This window comes from Rhipicephalus sanguineus, chromosome 1, assembly GCF_013339695.2.
Source record: "Rhipicephalus sanguineus isolate Rsan-2018 chromosome 1, BIME_Rsan_1.4, whole genome shotgun sequence".
In the NCBI taxonomy this organism is placed as follows: domain Eukaryota; kingdom Metazoa; phylum Arthropoda; class Arachnida; order Ixodida; family Ixodidae; genus Rhipicephalus; species Rhipicephalus sanguineus.
In genome coordinates, this window is record NC_051176.1 from 212,477,819 (window position 1) to 212,492,564 (window position 14,746).

Sequence of the window (14,746 nt, forward strand, 5' to 3'; positions counted from 1 at the left end):
AAAGCTTTGCATAGGCTGTTTAAAACTGCTTATTAGGGAACTTAAGAGTTAGATATGCAGGTCACCTTGTGCTGCTTGGGTGTGTAAACACTACAGTAAAATACCACTTCATCGAATGTCAGGTAAACGAACTATTCAGTTGTACGAACTATTTTTACATCCCACGCCGAAGCGCCATTGGACCCAATGCTAACGCATTTTGGTATAACGAAATTAGTGCTGTGCGCATTTCAGTTCTACGAACATATTTTCCTCTTACGTCATATTGATCAGAAATTGTCTGAAAGACTGGGTACAGACAGCGCTTTGCGTTTTGAGGACTGTGTCACTTATGACTCTCGTGCTGAGACATATATGTGCCACTCTGTCTACAGAAGAGATTGTAGCGAGCCTCCTACCTCAGTAAGATGAGGAGAACGAGGTAGCCCTTGTAGAGGAAGCACTTCAGCTAAAGAAGCACTGATGTACTTGGACAAAGTGAAGTCCTTCGCTGCCCAGCAGAGTGTTTTGCTGGAGAAGGTTTATGAGAGCTTGGACACAGCGACTCAATTCATGACCACTGCAGTCCTAAGTGCACAAGCGCAGCAAAGGATTACTGCATTCTTCAAAACACACTAAATAAGGAGAAATTCACATTCAAAGAAGCAGCATTGCAAATAAAAGGGTTCGAATTTCATTTCAACAAGTGATGATAACAAGTTGCAACATAGCTCTTCCAGTTCAGCAAACTTTCACTTTAACGAACTTTTTCCTGGGGTCCCTTGAAGTTCGTAGTTTGTTTAAGTGAAGTTTCACTGTATTTCAGAAAAATAAAGAGTTTTATAGTTGGGTACGTAGGGTTGCGTTGCTAGTATTAGCGTTCGTCGCCACTGCATATGCGTCATACATTAACCTCATGTGTCATCCTTCCCTTTTTTCCAAAACTGCCCATTATTACAGAATTTGAGAACTGCGTATGAACAACAGCCAACCATAGCTTTGTGTAAAATAATCTTGGCAAACTCCAATTCCACCTAAAATGTATTGCTTTATAATGAAGGACAAGCTTCTTTGGATTCCTTTTGATTCTTGCACCTTCTGTCCAACTGAGTAAATTTTGAATGGCTGCCATGAATATTGAATGGTTGCTTGCGTCAGGATGTTCATAGGCCTGCACATGGAGGGGGTGCCCCCCCCCTTATCACCTAACAGGGGGGGGGGGGGGCAAAATGTTTGTCCCATTCTGTTACTCAGTCAGATCTGTCCTGTCATTGTTTAAAGTGCAGGGTTGTGGCTACGCAAGTTTTTGGCAATAATGCCGGCCATAGACCCCAGGGACGCAGCCAAGGGGGGGTTGGGTGGTTCACCCCCCCCCCCCCCCGAAAATTTTGTTTTGCTTGTGTATATATACACGCACACATACAAACGCACGCACGGACATCCATAATGTATGGTTGAACCCCCCCCCCCCCCCCCCCCGAAAAAATTTCTGGCTACGCCCCTGATAGACCGGCCCCTAACGTTGCATTTCCAAGAACTGTTTACTTCCCAATCTTTACACCCGGAAAGCCAGAGACCATAGGCAGGCCATTGTGACACGCATATATGTCATCACTTCATTTTCATTTTTTCATCTATAGTGAAGCATTTTGTCTTTTGGACTTGACCAACTGTGGAGGGGGGGGGGGACTGCAATGGAACTCCCCCCTTCCCCAATGGGGAACCCTGTGCACACCTAGGACGACATTAACTATCCTAAGCCATTGTAGGCTATTGGTGACCACATGAACAAATCCACTCCTACTTTTCAAATAAAAATTATGTATGTTTTAAGCTACATTGTCAATCGATATCTTGGCAACATACTGCCCAGGTCCATACAAATTGATTGACCGTACAAGTTACTTATACTTCAGAAATCATTTTACTTTAGAAATGGCATGTCAACACCGATGGTACTGTAAGGTGAACCTGTGTGGAGGCCGGATGAAAAACACAGAGCTTCCTGTAAATTTTAGCAAGTTTATACTTCAGCTTGGAAAAAAACGAATAAGGGACTAGACTTTACACTTCACAATGATGACTAGTATAAACCATGTTTATAGTGATCACACGCCATGAACACCACACATCATCGTGTTAAGGAGTTTATGAAAGCCTGAAATAATAATGAAGTTAATGAAAATATGAGATACTCGTGTAACATTTTATCCAATTCTTTTTCCACATCTTGTCAGTAGCAATCATGTTTTTACATACCAGTGAGCCTTGATGGGGTGGTACATGAAGTCGGCACCAAGTTTTTTGCAGTACAGCGAAAAAACTTCATTTTGTGAACTTTGTGTCAATTTTGTGTCAATTTAGTCATGCACCTTCAAAATACTCCCATTAAACACAATAAATTGGGTAAACCTTTTCTCCCATTGCAGGACACACAGTTGGAAGTCCATGTCTATTTAGCACTTCAGCAGTGATGTCACTTTCTTTTGAGCTGTTGCCACATTTCTGTAATCCTCTCCCTGTAGCACCAGCTTCCACATTGGGGAACTAAGAAGAGTTACAGGGGGTTATAAATACAGTGGGCAGTGAGGTTGTTACAGCACAGAGATGGAACTTTATGCTAAGAACTCGCACACTACCAAAAGCACTCAGGATGAATCGCAATAAAAAATTTGATACCATACAATCATACAGATAATTCAGGACCTCCTTGTACGAAGCTGCATTGACAGTTTGAGCTAAAGGTACAAATTTTTAGTGCACAATTCCAAGACAGCGAAAGGCACTATCAGCATGACTGATTTTTGCTTTGTTCTTAGGTGCTTTTCTTGGCCTTGGATCATCTTTCTTTTTCCACTCCTTGCTCTGCGACTACACCTCAACATGGCATTCATAAATCCATCTTTTGTTACCGGTCACAACCCTTGGCAACAATTCAATGCCATCATCTCAAATTTTCCAATCAATGCAACATTACCTTTGTTGCAAATTTCACTCAAAAGTAAGCAATTCTGGCACTATATTGAAACAATCCTGCTTAAAATTTCCAAGTATTTAGTCAAAATAAGTTGAACAGATGAATTTCCTGATGCAAGTGCCTCTGATATTTTAACAATCATTCATTGCTCACTAAGCACAAAGGAATGCACATGTGTTTGGTCTTCATGTTTGCTTTAGTGGGGGGGGGGGGTCTTGTCTTGCATCATCCTTTGGTTAATTCATGGCCTTACCGAAATGCAGCACTCATTTGAATCTGCTTCCTTCTTTAGGGCATCCTTTACATAGGGCTTTCGCAACATTTAATGCATTTTTGAATCATTCTTGCCCAATTTCAGAAAAGATTTGATACTGCTTCTTTGCTGTATACATTTTAACCTTGATTTAATCAAATTAAAAGCTACAAAACGGGTTGCACAAAAATACATGCAGGAAATTCTGAGCGTTGGAACTGTAATTCGAAGGTTCCGGGTTTGTGCCCTACCAATGAAAGGGATGTTTTTTTGTCCACTTTAATTTCAATTTGTGTTGTAATTACTACACCACAGTTAAAAACAAAATTTGGTTTTTCATAGCGAGGGCCTCATCACTGCAGACTTGATGACTTGGGTAGCATGCGAGGGTTTATTGGTCAGCTTCCAGCTCATAATAAGTTCACGGGCTGAATGATGCCACCTGGCAACAAAAAAGTGTTCCACACTCACCGCCTTGCCTACAAGTGGCTCTGGCTAACACTCCCACGGATTAAATGTACAGAAATACCAAACAAAGCAGATAAGTAAGCGCCCTTCGTTGTAGCTCAACTGGTAGAGTTTCGTGCACGTAATTTGAATTGAGGGTCCATGCTCCAACGACGAAAGGGGTGTTTTTATGTTCACCTTATTTCAATTTATGTCACTACTACTACACTACAGTTAAAAACAACACATAATGTGCCCTATGCTTTTCTTGGCTTATTTGTTTGTTGGTTTCATTTCCCTGTAATACAGCAGTTCAGCTCCGTACTAGGAGTAAACTGTCTTCTTTTCAATAGAGAGTGAGAGAGCAGTGCTACCACACCCTCTCTTACTTCTTTGCTGCCTCAACTTTTTGGCCAGAGCTTGTATATATTTTACATGAATGCTCCATCAGCCGTGTGAACCTAGCTAAGCCACCTTGATTGGCACAACACTTAGCTTAGCTCCTCTTCTCTTTCTCTCTCTTGAGCTCAGGTTGGTACTTGGGACACGTATGTTAACAGAATGGAACAATGAGAAGAAATACTACACCAGTTTTAAAGAGCCTCAATCAATATACTCAGGCAAGCAACACTCTAGCGCACTGAGATCACTAGAATTTCTGTTTATTGAGCCTTATTTTTAAATAAACATTGTTTAATGGAAAAATGCTTCATCACATTTTTCAAAAGTTGCCCTAAAAGCACATAACATCACTGTCTCAGTCTTGACTTAGGCAGCTTTTTGATTAGATGCCAGTAGTTGAAGTGGAACGTCCGTGAGTCCATGAGATCAATAAAAAGGTTGCCTTCAAGGTGGTCCATCTCATGCTGAACGATTCTAGCTGGCCATCCATACACCTGCCATTCGTGGGCCTCCCCTTGTTCATTCAGACCTAAGGACAAAACGAGGTTAGCCAACCAGTACAGCAATATTTCACTACTAGTAGTACTGTTAGTGCGTAACCTATCTGTAACAATTACTTTGTGTAAACTTGCCAAACTCTGATTCCACCTAAAATGTCTTGTCTTAAAGTGAACGAGAAACCCCTTTCGATTACCTTTGATTCTAGCACCTTCTGTCCTACTGTGTAAATTTTGAATGGCGGAGGCGCAGAAATGGTCCATGGCGGTAGACCGCCTTCGGGAAGGTGCCGCGGCGTGGCACAGGTATGAAGGCGTGAGGCAGCACTCCTGGGCGGAATGGAGTGCAGCCCTGATTGCCGCATTCGGCCGGATTCCATGTGCCACCAGCGAGTCTAACACGACGTCTACCGAGGAGGGAGCTCACGAGGTGCTACACCTTGAGGCTACAACTGCACGCTGCAGCTCACCGGCAGACAGCTGCATAGCCTGGCCTAGCACGAACATCGGACTGACGTCATGCTGTCACTCTGCTTCATTATCCGACGCGAGAACATCCCCGCCAATGGCCGAGAGCATTTCGCATCCCTATCTATCGGAAAAGCCGCCTCCATGCTCGCCATCACCTGAGCACTTGGAGGCACCGGCCCGCGTCGTTCTGGACATTCAACTACCTATTGAGACATGCCTGCCTGGGAATCACACCAACATCCCCTCTCACCAGACAGAAGCAGATATACGTGCGACGCGTTCCTTGGCCGAAAGTGAGAGCGTTTGTAACTTAATAAGACACGACTTTTCAGAAGACACCAAGGTCTCTCACAACTCTGAGATTTTCTTCGGAGACCTGCCCGCGCAGCACAAGTCTCCGGCTCTTAGAACGGCTTCTCTCGAGGACTCTACGCCTGCACGCAGCGCGGCTTCAAGAATTGCTGACTTGGGAACGTTAGTGGGCTCCACAGCGACAACGCTGCAAAAGCACAAGCCACGTCGCAGGTCAGCGCGTAAACTTGGCACCATGATGCCGCAGACCTCTAGTAGGGCACTCAGACGCCCCTCGGCCCACTGCAAAAAAGGCCGACGGCCTCGTTCGGTGCAGCAAGTGGCTTTTCCGGGTCTACCATCCAGTGCCTTGTTTCCGAGACTGCGACCGATTAAACGTCCGGACAACATGCCACCATTCGACGTCAGCCAGGGCCGCCCGCCGGAGCCGTCGCTAACGTATTCGCAGTCAATTTCGCACCATGGCCGAGAACTTCGACGACGACGTCAAGATCACTTTCGCCTGCCAAAGAGCGCTGACGCTCGTTCCCAAGCCATGTCAAGGCGTGGCTTGGACCGACCACAGCGATTTGACCAGTGTCGCCCACCAGAGGCACTTCAGGCAGGCCTCCCAGCCAACTTGCAGCGTGGTCGGGACCGACCGCCGCGATGCAGCCAGCACCGCCCACCAGAGACATTGTCGACTGTTCCGCGCGCTCGCAGTCATGGCCGAGTGTGATGACGAAGAGCGGCACCGAGGCTCTGGCGCGCGGGCAGCTAGAGGGAAGTAGAGAAAGAAGGTCAGAGAGAATAGAACAGCTTGGCCCAGGAACGGGTGTTGTCTCTATCTCGTCCTTCACAGCAGGTTCAGTCAGGATGCAAGATACAAGTAAATGAACATTGCTGTGCCTCCCCATCTCACTCTGAGTGAGTCGCTGGAATGAAGTTCTAAATGAAACAAGCTTCTCAGAGCATTGGCTACTAGCCTGGCAACAGTGCCTGGCAGAAAAGCGGACAGCCACATTCACCCACAAATATTTTCACATCTCTACTCATGCCTACTTACACTCCCCAATGCTCACTCACATGCACAGTCACTTCAAATCACACTTAACGACAACCAGTCATGCTCACGTCTACTTCCAGTGAGTGCACTCATTCACACTTGCCAATAGTCACTCATGTTTACTCAAGGTTACTGTCACTTAAATTTGTACTCCCATTAAACAGCACCGACTATGAGAGGGGGCACTTAAGGGAACTTCAGAACCTCGTCTCCCTTCCTGAGATTTTTTCAGGCTATCATGCACAGTCAATTAAGACAGCCACTTGCGCCAGAAACCATTCTAGGATTTTGCCTAGACTACCTTTTCACGTTCGAAAAAACTTTTCAGCGTGAGCACTGCAAGCTTACTCCAACTCTCGTGTATACATGCCTCGAGCCTCACAACCCATATAGAGCAGGAGGTTTCCTGAGTGATTCGATGGTAACCAGGCTTGTTGCGGCACCCCATGATAGAGTGGTATTTATGCAATGTATGGCTTTCAACAGTGCCCCTTGAAGCTACCATAGGGCCTCTGGTGCCAAAGGTCCACTGACTTCTCTTAAGTACCATTGGAACCAGGGGCGTATCCAGAATTTTTCTGCACGAGGAGGAGGGAGGGGGGGGTCCACCACTCTTTATGTATGTTTGCGTTTGTATGTGTTTGTGTATATTTACATATACAAAATTAAAAAATCACAGTTATAATTACTACGAATAACGTCCCCTATACTTTTTGGCGTGATTGTCTGTTGGTTCTCATTAAGGTCGTGTCTAACAATGGAAAATGAACCCTTAAATTCTCCTTCTTTTGTACATTATGCATCTGTCATTTAGTATAACCTTTTCTTCATGAGCTCACAGCTTAAGACAAAATAGTCAAGTACCATAAAATATGTATCAAGCACAAATAAAATTAAGGTACATATGAGCAAGTAATTTTTCATGTGTTTACAAAACTCTAAAAGTGTTAAAATTGAAATCCATTTGCCCTAAGCATTTTTTAACCCAAGAACAATCCAAGCTACTAATATTTTTTCTCAAGAAGTGCTTTTCATAGCTTGTGAGAGTTTTTTTAGTAGAATTATGAAGTGTTCAGGAATACCCATTTCCCTAAGCATGACGTACCTGGTCAAATTAATTAAATGTTTTGTTTATAGTACAAAAATACAGTATGTTTCTGGCATTAGTTATGAGTTTCCAACAACCATCTCACTTTGGCAATGTGGTCCCTAGTACCACGCATTTTCTTAAACTCTGATGTGACTGCCAGTATGTATAGGCAATCTTATTTTTATACTGGCCACCTGGGGAAGTCCAGGTGAATAGGTGACATTGGTGCTGCTTAAAGAAAGTGTTACATATAAAGGCAATTTGTTGGTACAGAAAAAGTTTACTACGACATTTTGCTGGGTTCATTCCAATTTCCCAAACAAAGTTGGACTGTAATACCAGGCATTTCTTGATTACCAACTTTTGCGCTGAAATCACCAGACATAAAGCGCATCCTTTTTTGGTGTTTGCCATACAACATATTATAGCTGGCTGTGGGATTCTTCGATTTCGTCCTGATAAGCCTCTCAAGTGGAGCATATATTTATGTTAGGGTATAGTTTATTGAATGACATTTTTTTTCCTGGGCCAAGTGAAGCTATCACTGACTGGGCATTAAATTTGGGTACTGCCTTACTTACTGTAAATGCTACACCACTCCTTTTTACTGTTTCACTGCATGAGTAAAAAATCATGGAGGCAATAGAATTAATATGCCCCATGCCTTCTAGTTCAGCTTACTAATCCAGAGAACACAAATTATTATTGGTTCTTACCATTTCTCACTTCTTTTGATACATACTTCTAGCATTCCACATACATAAAGCTCCTAGACAGTCATGCCTTTTCATCTCATGTCTTTTTGAACTGGCAACCTCAAGTTTAAGGACTTTAGGAAGACTTTGATCTGGTAAAGTCATAATGTACACTCCTACTCGATGCTTTTTTCATATATATATGCCCAGCACGGCTTGGGAGATTTAGGTGATTTTACAACCTGCCAATGTGTTTACCTGAAACCTTAACTTCATAGTATCTCGGCACATCTGCAGTGAAACCTCGGATGCTCTCGCAGCCTTCGGGGAATACGAGCCTCTGGCTGTTAATAACTTCCATCACAGGATTGACGAACACCTGTAAACACAATAACAGCGAAGGCAGATAAAACGAGCAAACGTTAGGTCTAAATGCAAGAATAAAGAAAGCAGTTTAGCAATGAATAGACACCTTTAGTGGAAAAGGCTGGTAAACGCGTGTCTTGGCTTCTTCTGCTTGGGCCAGCTTCATGTATTTTATGGGAAACTCCATCATTATAATCCTCAATGGACAACCTACTTGAGGAGCTGATATGCCCGCAGAGTAACTGTTCTTCATGACAATCCGCATTACATTAATTATCTGAAACAAATGAAAAGCGTGAGGAATGGTGCACAACCGAAAATAAGTGTGTATACAAAACAACAACTGTGTGCCACTAGCAATATCCATTGCCTCTGATGTTTACAGTAATGAGTGTTATATTGTGAATAATAACTATGACAGCATTAGCGAAGACTTGCTTGCTTGTTCCTCTGTACTGGCTCTTACCGACAATGGGGGATTGGCCAAGAAGCCGGCGGTTATTGTAAATGAAAAACTAAGGCCTATGCAGGGTAAAAGGAAACGTGACTTTAAAAAAATAATAAAATAGGGAAATTTTTCATACTTAGAAAAATTTAAAAAGAAAAAAGAGAAAATTGATAGGACTTTTTTGATCATTTAAAAATTATTCATAATACATTATTCTTACATAGGTTAAATTAATGTTTAATAATGAAATGTTGAATTTAAGCTTGGTTTGGGAAGACAGTTGATCAATGACTTAGCAAGATAATCTCCTTGTATCTCCGAAGAATTCGCACAGGGCCCCGCAGACGTTCCTGTCGCTAAATTCCAATGAAGCAGCCCCAAAGGACAGAATATTAGGAGTACTAAGTGGGATTCTTAATTTTTTAAATAAAATTTCAAAACACTTCTTCCTTTGATTTTTGAAACGGCTACATCTTAGTAGGTTCATTACAGTTAGAGCATAAAGGGGATAGCACCAGACCAGACCTGTTTAAGTAGAAATTAAGCGGTGGTATACGGCATCTTAATTTAGTTATGGAGACTTCCAATTTACGCGTTGGACACCATTTATTATCCCATGCGAAGTGTAAATGCAAAAATTCTGAATTCGGTATTGTAATCTTTAACGAATCCTCAAGAAGACAAAATTTCCTGAACCTCGCCGCTGTAACATAAGCTGTTAGAGGCATGACTGACAAAATCGGACCATCAAGGGATGCTCGCGCCAGTGAGCCAGCCATCTCATTTATAAAAATACCACGATGACCTGGCGCCCATATCAGTCGCACTAGACGAATGTTTTCAGGGATTAAATTATTTAAATGTATTTAGTACAGCTGATTAGGACGACGATGAGAGGGACGAACATACGGATAACGAATTAGTCACTATCACAGCTGTCGAATGAGTTGCTGGAAGTTTTCATAGAGCTAAAATAATAGCCGTTAACTCCGCTTCAAATATGGGTGTATAATCTGGGAGGCGTAATGAATATGACCAGGATAATGACTGAGAAAAAATACCCACACCTGCTTTCTCATCATTCATAGGTGCATCTGTTGCAATGACAGCATTAATTCCTAATTGAGACAGGTGCTCTTCTAATAAGCTAAGGGCAAATGTTTAGCATTCGTTGGAAAGATGTCATCGAGTTCTATTTGCACATTGTCGATGGGCTTATCTGATGGAATGAATTCTAATATATTAACATTTAAGGCATCTAGTAGGATTTGAACAAACAGAACTTGAGGCTTATATACACGGGACCAATGCTCATTGCACAAAAAAAAAAAAAAAAACACTGGGTTCGCCCAAAAATACGAACTGCTGCCTTCTTAAAGTGGATTCATAAATTTTTAAATAAGTTTTGACTGTTAAAATACGGAATCTGCAAGCGAGAGTGGGTATCCGAGCTTCTTGATACAAAACGTTGTTAGCTGTAAATTTTGGCACACCTAGACAACATCGCTGTTTATTCCATCTTCCTCCATGAGGCGGCCGCCGAGCACGTGCCATCTCACAGCGCCGTAGAGTTACTGTATACAGTGACTCTACAGCGCCGTAGTCGGTAGCGACGCCTTAAATAACAATGAGGTACGGTTTACACAGTATTCCGACAAATAGTTACCTTTTGAATTTCATCGCTCGTGACCTTTGCCGGGTCGACTGCCTCTGCGCGGCTTCGCAGGACAGGATCTCCAACCTGACACATGAATTCATACGGAGGAGACGGATGAATGGTTGCGCCATAGTCCTTAAGTTTTCTTAGGCGTCGAGAACAAGACTCGAGGATTTTTTTAAATGTCATTTTATGCGACTGACAAACGGCGCTGGTTTAAAACACAAGTGAGACACCAGACGAAAAAAAAAGAATGATGATGATAGTAGGCACCAGCTAAGATAATAATGTCCTACATTTTTTCGTCGTCCAAAAAAATAAAGTTTAAATGTAGAAAAGAAATTTTTTTTATTAGATTACTATTTTACGCAACTGATTTGTTAACCCCCGTCGTGTTTAGCCGTGGTGCCGCCAAAGTAGAACGAAGCTGCAAACGCTGTATCTAAACAAAAGTGGCGGACGAAACGTTAGTTTTGCGTCGAGTTGATGCCGCAGTCGAAGTAGCGGTGTATTTTTTATCTGTGTAATCGTAACAGAACTCGAAAAGCTATCAACATGGTAAGTGGTAGTTGTTATTGTTGAAGCTTTAGAAGTTTGGTGATAACTTCATTTCTTTGTTGTTCGGTTAATGGGCTATGCAGCCGGCTAATTAAAAAGCCGGCTGCAGTGCCCAATAGTTTTGCGTATGCTGTCGGTAACACCGTTATGTGTTTGTATTCATTGTAGACGATCAGCAAGAACAACAAGATGCTACAGCACATCAACTACAGGATGCGTGTAATTCTTCAGGATAGCCGCATCTTCATTGGCACATTCAAGGCGTTCGACAAACATATGAACCTCATCCTTGGTGACTGCGAAGAATTTCGCAAAGTTAAGGGGAAAAGCCAAGCGCGACATGGAGATCGTGAAGAAAAACGAGTCCTGGGCCTTGTGTTGCTTCGCGGCGAGAATATTGTGTCTTTGACCGTCGAGGGACCTCCGCCACCAGAGGTATGTTTTGTGTAAGGGAGTGTTTAGCTAAGGTGACGCATAGCGTGTTCATAAATTAATCCAGCCTAGCACACACACCTTCCGTTCCGGTGCGCACGCTACAATAGCTTAAGTTCGAGTCATGATTGTTTTTTTTTGTTTTTTTTAAACACACGAATGCAAACAGGGCTCCGACAGAGCTGTAATTTTAATTTCAAAGAGAATCACGTTGTTGTCGGTGGTGGGCGCGTATTAGAAACTGGCGAGTTTTATATCTTGGAATAATGCACTGAGGTATCGTGATGTGGAGGGAATGTCGGTCTAGAAAAAGATAAAAAGCTTTATCGTGGAGCCAACTTTGGCTTGCACATCTGTGCACTTATGCGCACAAATGTCCGGCAGCTTTTTTAATGGGCTGGCTGTTAGCAAAGGCGTAATTTATCGTGCGATTTTAGGTCTGGTTGAATTATCTGTGTCACAAGGAACCGGTTTTTGGAAATTGTGCAGGTAGAGTTCAGTGGTGCTGGCACGACGCGACACTTAAGAAATGGTGAGGTGCTGACACAGTACCGGCCAGATGTTTTGTCCGTCAGATACAGCAGCTGTACTTAAGTGTGGTTCAAATGAGCCCAAGTCAGTATGCTGCGTTGTGTGCTGTGCTGCTGCGTTGTACCCGCATGTATGCACCAACCTGGCACTGTCAGCATAGAGGGTGCCGGAAAATAGTGAACCAGCCCTGCACATTTTGGAATGGACATTGTGGTTCAGAGGACGCCATTGCTACACCACTGAAATGAATAGCACAGTGCAGGAGAAGTGAACAGACTTTTTGAATGGCTGGGGCACCGCAAGGTGGCTTCCATGTATGTAGGGAGTGAATGCATTGTAGGCATCAGCGATTGTTTTCATGCAGGAGGGGCTGCCGCGTGTGCCAATTCCTGGTGCTGCCCCTGGACCAGGCATTGGGCGTGCTGCCGGAAGAGGCATTCCAGCTGCACCTGTTGGAGCTGCACCTGCTGGTATGGAAATAGCACTTGGGCATTTGGATGCTACTGCAATGAACTGCATGGTTAGATGGCTAAAAGAAGCTTTCCACCCCTGTTGTTGGTTTGTTCGCTTTGCTACAAAAGTGCTCAATGTGAACAAGAACTATGCATTTCAGGCATAACAATGACTGTTTACATGGTTCTGCATATCCTGCTACATCCTCGCAGAATGTGCTAAATTCACCTGGATATGAGTTACAACAAGGTGTCTCAAGTTATTCTAATGCACACTTACTAAATAATGATGTACTGGTTGTTGAATCAGAGAACCAGGTATGCGTCGCGGTCCCAGTTAAACGTTCCATTCAGTTCATATTGCAGTGTGTTCCTGTTAATACTACCTTTGTGTACATTACTTGCCTGTCTTGTTCACAATGAAATTAATGTGTGGCCTCCGTAGCTGTGGCGCTCAAAAGTACACCTCTTGCAGTGTAAGGACTACGTTATCACAGCTGATGGGGCATGCCAGTGGATGTGCTGCCCGCACTCCTTTTCACAAACTCTGGTCACATGCACAAAACTATCCTTTTGTAGAAACATAACGGCTGCGCCGTCTGCGGCCAAGTATGCAAGTGGCCCAGTGAACACACTCGTCCACTGATCCGCGCGTCTTCTGCATGCAACAGGAGTGGCATCCTAGCTTGCCATGGATACGTCGACGCACAAGGTGGTGAACCTATGCGCAGCTCTGCTCCTGTAAAGAGCGTATACAGTAACTCTAGTTTCATCTGATTGCTCTTTGCTTTCTGTTCTTTTTGTTGTGTACAGTCGGCCACTAAAAATACGGACCACGCGAGCAGCTGCAAAATTGCCGTCTGCGCCACCTAATGGCGAGCCATCTGCTGTCGAGAGCATAGCTCTGGCCACACAATCACCAGGGCAAAGCTCTTGACAGCAGACCACTCGCCACTAGACGGCACAGACTGCAAGTTCGTCAGGTGCTCGCGTGGTCCGTAGTGATGCAGAACTATCGGTAAATTGACAATCAATAGTATCGATAGTTTTTTTGAAACTATCGATAGTGTAGACAAACTATCGATAGTGCACTCGGTACTACCATGGTAAATATTACTAGCGATATTACTGCCACGCGTGTTTATTGCTTTGTTCTGACGTATTCTGGTTTCACCCATAAAGACTGTTAGCAACGTTTGATGCAGACCGTGCCGTAATGTTTGAGAAGCTTCACGATTGTTTGAGATCATTCTGTTAACGCGCCGGACGCGAATAGTCAAGTTTATTCGAGAGCTTACACGAGCACCAGCAATAACGCTGTAAGGTTCGATGACTGATGTATAAAAGACGCTTTCCACCGATGATCAGATTACTCGACGCCCTATGACTGTTCTCGCCCTTCTCAGTGCGCAGCCTGTATCACTTGTAATTTGAGTTTTCATTTTTTGGTCACAAGATCGCCAAAATAAAGAGCTCCATATTTCGCAGTCTTGTTGCAGCATTCTTCACCATCACAACCACGTGACAATACTATCAATAGTGGTGGGAATAATGATGCTGTTGTGGGTCGGCCATATTGCCAAAATATTCGTGATAGCCTACTATCAGCTTCGCTTAATTGATGAGCAATTCTTGGCAAAAGAAATATATTATTTCCGCAGTGAAAAGGGCGGAATATGTCCATCAGTAAATCGATAAATTCACATCCAAAAGTAACCAGTTACACCTTACAATTAACAAACTTAGTTCATGATATTTTTTTTATTTTGAAATCATAAAGAGCAATATAAATTTGAAGCTGTGCAGCTCCACTACATGTAACGCCTTCCTTTCCGCTACAACTGAATAGTTTGACTTTAAGATCATGTGTCAGCAAGGCACTCAGGTGAAGAACACAAGTATGTCAGCTTTCTTGCCCTTCAGCCTGCTCCTCTGGCTCCCCTATGTACCGCGTGCGCGGGGAACCAAATTTATTCTGCAATGAGGTCGTGCTGTTGGTTTTATACTATCGATGGTACCATCGAATTTTTTACTATCGATAGCGCTATCGATAGTATTTTTTACTATCGATAGTTTGATAGTGACTCAGCTATCGATAGTATCGATAGTGCCATCGATAGTTCTGCATCACTAG

At 43.3% G+C, this 14,746-nt stretch overlaps 2 protein-coding genes across 2 annotated transcripts in view; one reads left to right on the forward strand and one right to left on the reverse strand.

Moving 5' to 3' along the window:
- The window catches only part of LOC119406972 (small nuclear ribonucleoprotein-associated protein B), a 373,302-nt gene that overhangs the window by 335,845 nt on the left and 22,711 nt on the right, over positions 1 to 14,746 (forward strand). Inside the window, exons 2-4 of the mRNA XM_037673794.2 lie at positions 11,151 to 11,197; positions 11,366 to 11,632; positions 12,525 to 12,630. Coding sequence (XP_037529722.1) covers positions 11,195 to 11,197; positions 11,366 to 11,632; positions 12,525 to 12,630 — 376 coding nt within the window. The 5' untranslated portion in view covers positions 11,151 to 11,194. The remainder of the gene's footprint in view (positions 1 to 11,150; positions 11,198 to 11,365; positions 11,633 to 12,524; positions 12,631 to 14,746) is intronic.
- LOC119406982 (peptide deformylase, mitochondrial) lies at positions 4,329 to 10,882 on the reverse strand. Its single transcript, XM_037673805.2, has 4 exons — positions 10,649 to 10,882; positions 8,641 to 8,811; positions 8,427 to 8,547; positions 4,329 to 4,587 (listed from the first exon to the last, which is right to left on the reverse strand). The coding sequence occupies exons 1-4, from the start codon at positions 10,826 to 10,828 to the stop codon at positions 4,406 to 4,408; spliced, it is 654 nt and encodes a 217-aa protein (XP_037529733.1). The 5' UTR covers positions 10,829 to 10,882; the 3' UTR covers positions 4,329 to 4,405.

Coding starts and splice junctions, on each gene's coding strand:
- LOC119406982 (XM_037673805.2), bottom strand. CDS start 10,828: ATGACATTTAAAAAAATCCTCGAGTCTTGTTCTCGACGCCTAAGAAAA. Junction 8,812..10,648: donor CGAGCGATGAAATTCAAAAG/GTAACTATTTGT, acceptor CATTTGTTTCAG/ATAATTAATGTAATGCGGAT. Junction 4,588..8,426: donor CTATGAAGTTAAGGTTTCAG/GTAAACACATTG, acceptor TTTTGTCCTTAG/GTCTGAATGAACAAGGGGAG.